Consider the following 5,206-nt stretch of genomic DNA (forward strand, 5'->3'; position numbering starts at 1 on the left):
GGCGGAGGATTGCGGGGACAGAGGATTTGCCGGAGAACGACGACGAAGACACCGGCAGCGAGGGCTCGGAAGCCGGAACGAGTCGCCGTCTCCTACGTTCGTATCTTTCGAGTGCGAGAAGTAGAGGCGGCCTAGGCACGAGCGTCGGCCGTCGAGGAGGGCTCGGGGAGCTCGGAGCCCTGGCCATGGCGGCGGGGGGCCGCGATTTGACAGTTTTACAGAAAACCCCTAAACTGGATCGCGACTATTGATCGCGATCCAATTATTTACGAAAAACCTCCTAAATTCAATCGCGACTATTAGTCGCGATCCAACGTTTTTGCACAATAGCCCCTAGTGGGGTCCCTTTCCAGCCCAGCTCCGGCGATGCCGGCCTCGCCTGGTCGTCGGGACCGGGCATGCGCTCCTCCTTCGGATCTCCGCTGCCCCCATCGCGGGCCAAATCCTCCTGCCGCGTCCGTTTCTCATTGGTCCGCTCCTCCGCCACTGCCAAGCCCAGCCAACATCCTCGTCCTCGCAGCGCCGAGTCTCCCCGCCGGCCGGCATCCACCGCCGTCCTCGAAGCTGCTGCAGGTGGGCGGTCGGATCTGGGGCCAGGACTCGCCTCACCGTCCGCAGGCTGTTCTTGGAGCGCAAAGATGTTGCTCTCATTTGCTTCAGTCCAGAAGGGGTGATTAAGTTCTTGATCGACAAGAGGAATTGGCAATACGGCACACGGCAGTCCAAGCACACGTTCTTGAGTTTCTGACGGGGACAGAATGATCCGTCGTGGACAATGCGATGTTCATGATGCATGCTGCAGCTTACTGTAACTGTCAGTATCAGAATTCAGAATGATGGTGAGCTTAAAATTAATGGCGATTTTAGTTTTTGTTTTAGGAAGCAACAGTGGGGGCAAGCAGCCCAGCTGAACAACTAACAAGCATTCATCTCAAGAAACCTCAACGCACAAAGAAGGTCCCACGATCGGAGAATCGAATACACGAGCCTCAATTGGAGCACGGAGATGTTTAATTGGAGAACTCATTTTATCTAAAAACAAGTAAGTGGAGATACGATGGAGTTCCCTAAACGGAAGCAGAGAGAGGCTGAAATGAATTATACAGGAACCATTGGCAGTTCCAAAGTAGAGTTCACTGAAGAACTTCAGAATTTTGCGGTGGGAGTACAACGTACGCCGAGAGAAATTAAAGCAGAGGGCGTCAGATCATCAGATCAGACCCCAAAATTCAAAAGGCCTCCCTCACACCACACCAGCAGTCTCTGAAAGGAGCAGGAATGAGACGAGAAGCCGAGGTGGATGAGAAGGGAAGCACCACTGGATGGAGAAAGGAATCCACCAACCAAGACAGTGGATGGACACACAAAAGTGATCAGGCAGAGAGTCCTATGCAAAGAAAGTAATCTGAAGTTCTGGACACCAAGAGGAACAGCACATCAGGACTAGTTCAGTTCAGCGGCTGTTTTGTATGGCAGAAAATCTGATCTCCGCAAAAAAGTTCCCGAGTTTCAAAGAATTCTTTAGAATTCAGCAAAGGTTTGGAACCAAGCAGCGTCAAAGTGGTTCCACTGCATAAAACAGCAGAATTTCTGCAGAAATCGTCTGAAATACAGTAATAAGATTGGCATTGCCCGGTGTCTCTGCAGAGAGGCTACGGCAGATGCTTTACAGGTTCAGAGAATCACAGCACGAGGTGGCCACTGCACCCTGCACGGTCATCGTCTTCCAAGTCAAGCCACCATCGAAGGCACTAGCAATCTACTCCACTGATTTCACTTCATGTTCGATCAGATCATCAGGATGGTGTAACTGGTACGCTGGAAGCAGTGCGTACACAAGAAACGCATCAGAAGCGACGGCCAGGTAAGTCTTGCTCATCCGGGCCGGAGCCGTAGCGGTAAGCCCCGCCGCGGCGGAAGATCGCGGGGCCAGCAGCTCTGCCGGATTCCGTCAACGAAGCCTGCGCTCCTCCTCCGGGTCTCCGCTCGCCCACCGAATCCCCCTGCCGCGTCCGCTTCTCCTTGGTCCGCTCCTCGCCATTGCCACGCCCAGCCGTCAGCCGACATCCTCGTCCTCAGCGCCAGTCCTCGAAGCCGCTGCAGGTGGGCGGCCGGATCTGCGGCGAGGACTGGCCGCGCCATCCACCATCGTCATCGCCAAGCCGCCGCCTGTTCCTGGCAATCTTTTCCGTGGCTGCTTCAGGGGCAAAAATGTGGCGGCGATTGCAATTTGCAGCTGTGTTCTGCTCATTCCCTTCAATGGCTATGGGTGATTGCACACCAATTGATTACCATGATGTCGATGTCATGCGGTAAATTGCTATGATTCAGAGCCACTGGAACTTTTGGGTTTTGCTCAACACAGAAGTGAGCTGCCCTTCGATATGTTTATATATTATTCCTAGAAGTTTTAGAGTTCACATCATATATTATATATACATTCACAATACAATGAAGTCTGTGCTGAAAACTTTGTCCAGAAATGGAAGGGCAACAAGAAGTTGGCAGGAGCAGCTACATGTCTCGGCGGAAAAGATTGTTCGCGGAGATGAGGGAGCAGATGGCAAAAACTATGAAAGCCATGAAAGATATGGCGATGGAGCCGTTCGCCATGCTCGGGAAGGGGTCGCTTCCCCAGTTGTCAATCAGGTCACCTACTCGAGCAGTTGCCGATGATGATGACGATATCAAAAGGTACGCAAGCACCTGAAATAACAAAAGAAGATATCAGCATTGGTCTCTACTAGCAGAGATTGAACAACTGAAAAGCAGAGCACGCTCTGAAAACAAGCCCATCTTTGGGTGTATTGTAACTACAGTGTCAACCTTCGAATTAAGGCGATTGTGTTATAATTGATCAGGTTGCCTGTCTAAAACTTGTGCCCAATCATTCACAGAAGTCAATTCTGGCACTACATATCATGTGCTCAGAAGCAGGTGAGATGAGATACGAAGCAGGTGAGATGAGATACATCACCTCAAATTTAGGTGACAAGGAGGCAGTTTGAAGTATGTGCTGTGCAGTGCAGTGTAGTTGTCAAAAATAAGAAGAATATCTGTCAGTGACATAGTGACATCACAATGAATGTGCTATACACCACTACACCAGTATTGTGGCCTTTTAACTGTTTAGTTCAGCACATAGTTGTTTTATGCCCAAAAGTGAAATAATTTTGCTTTACTTGAAAACACTAATAAGTAATAACTATTCCGTTGTAGCTCATCAATTATTCACTCAATGGGAACAAAGCAAACATTTCGACGCATGCGTGAAAAGGAAATATGTCTGATGCATCAATGATCTTGCTGATCATCATGCAGCACCTAATCAGATTTTATAACTCCAACACGGATATCGAACATAGACTCTCTAGTCTCGACTCAAGCTCAAATAAGTAACAATTATAACAGCCATATGATCCATTGCAATCCCAAATTTGGACGGTACAAAGTTTCCAATTTTTGAAAAAGATAGCATAATTTGAATGTATGCATTTGGTATCCATCCCAAGACGATGATGCCTTCATCATCCCAAAGCAATCATGGCACCAAATGCAACGTAAAGGACTATACCACTAAACACAAGGAAGACACCTTCACGAGGTTATAAAGCTTATACTTTGCTTCAACCTGATGACTTGATATCTATTCCTCTTCCTTTGTAACATCACATCATAGGAGGAAAAAAGCAGTTGCACAACCTAAAGAAACCTAGGAAAAGGAGCGGTAAAAGCGCCGCGATGCACAAACCTGATCCATGGTGAAGTCGAAGAGGCCACGCTTGGGATGGGAGATCAAATGCTGATTGTTCCTCATGAGCCCGACCAGCGCGGCGAACTGGAACACCGAGTACACGAACCCGATCACGTTCACCGCCTCCGAGTACCTGCGTAGCCGCAGCACAATACTGACTGTAAACGAAATTGCCAATCATAGCTAGAACCCTAATATAATGTGTAAACAAGCAAAGGGGATCTTTTTTTTTTGCCCCCTCCTGCTGCATACCGGAACTGGCTGTAGTTGCTGTAGGAGTCGCGGGCCCAGCCCTTGCGGGTGTCGGCGGCGAGCACCGCGAGCGCGGCCAGGCAGAGCCCCGCGGCCGCGCCCCTCGCCACGAGCGCGGTGCACTGCATCACCGCGGCCCGCCGCTTGCGCGACAGGATGGACACCACCGGGTCGGCCGACCTAACCTGAGCCGGAGGCGGGGCAGGGGCCCGGGTTGGGGGCGGAGCCGGAGCGTGAACGGGAGCTGGGGGAGGAGCGGGAGCCGGCGCCTGCGGCTGCGGTGGTGGTGGCGCCACCTCCGCGGGGCGCTGTCGCCGCGGGGGCGGCGGATCGGGGCGAGCGCGGCGTGGGGGAGGAGGTGCGCTGCGGCGGCCGCTCCACGAGTACCACCCCGCGGCGCGGGCGGGGTCCGGGTCGGCGGTGCGGGACGCGGCGCGCGGCGGCACGTACTTGGCGGCCGAGGCGTGGTGCCGCGACGCGACGACGACGGCCGTGGAGGGGTCCGCGGGAGGGGAGCCCGGCGGGGCGGCGGCGGCGCCGGCGGGGGGATCCTCCGGGTCCGGCCACTCGTCCCCCGCCGCCGCCTCGCGCGCCGGAGGATCCGCCGCCGCATCCGGCGCGCGCGGCGGGGAGCGGCGCGGCGACGGGGAGGCCTGCGCCTCGAGCGCCATGTGGGCGGAGGAGGGGAGGGGAGGGGAGGCCGGGAGGGAGTTGGGAGTGGGGTTTCTTTCTCCAGGGAAGGCGCCCCCTTCGCTTTGCTTTGGTAAATCAATCAGTGCTATTGCTGGGGAAGCTTTTGATTTTGATGGCGGCTTGGATTGGAAGACGATGACTGTGTATGTGTGAGTAGTGGCTGCCGCGTGCTGTGGTTCTCTGAACCTGTAAAGCACAGGCCCTAGTCTTCCTGCAGGGACACTTTGGTTTCCTTCTGCAAAACCAGTGTGTTTCTACAGAAATTCTACTGTTTCATGCTGTGGAATTCCTTTGACACGGATACATTCAAAATGCCTGCTAAATTTTACAGAGATATCCGCGACTCGGAAACCTTTTTTGCAGAGATTCAACGAGAATGTTTGTGGCTCTCTGAACCTTTTTGTAGAGATTTCTGTTGTGCAGTGCAGCCGCTGAATTGAACCACACCTGCAGTTTCTCAGGAAAGAAACTGCCCTGTTTTGCTGTGTTCTTGGGTGTTAAGAACTT

At 53.1% G+C, this 5,206-nt stretch overlaps 1 protein-coding gene across 1 annotated transcript; it reads right to left on the reverse strand.

Moving 5' to 3' along the window:
* Positions 1–2,337: 2,337 nt before the first annotated feature.
* Positions 2,338–4,853, reverse strand: LOC101768028 (CASP-like protein 4A2). The gene is made up of 3 exons (XM_004951910.4): positions 4,007–4,853; positions 3,752–3,887; positions 2,338–2,706 (listed from the first exon to the last, which is right to left on the reverse strand). The coding sequence occupies exons 1-3, from the start codon at positions 4,675–4,677 to the stop codon at positions 2,515–2,517; spliced, it is 999 nt and encodes a 332-aa protein (XP_004951967.1). The 5' UTR covers positions 4,678–4,853; the 3' UTR covers positions 2,338–2,514.
* Between the last annotated feature and the right edge of the window lie 353 nt (positions 4,854–5,206).

This window comes from Setaria italica, chromosome I, assembly GCF_000263155.2.
Source record: "Setaria italica strain Yugu1 chromosome I, Setaria_italica_v2.0, whole genome shotgun sequence".
Taxonomy (NCBI): domain Eukaryota; kingdom Viridiplantae; phylum Streptophyta; class Magnoliopsida; order Poales; family Poaceae; genus Setaria; species Setaria italica.

Excerpts from the sequence above, each read along its gene's own strand:
- LOC101768028 (XM_004951910.4), bottom strand. The coding sequence starts at position 4,677 with ATGGCGCTCGAGGCGCAGGCCTCCCCGTCGCCGCGCCGCTCCCCGCCG. Across the intron at positions 3,888-4,006 it reads AGCAACTACAGCCAGTTCCG|GTACTCGGAGGCGGTGAACG; the intron begins GTATGCAGCAGG and ends GCGGCTACGCAG. Across the intron at positions 2,707-3,751 it reads TCGACTTCACCATGGATCAG|GTGCTTGCGTACCTTTTGAT; the intron begins GTTTGTGCATCG and ends TTGTTATTTCAG.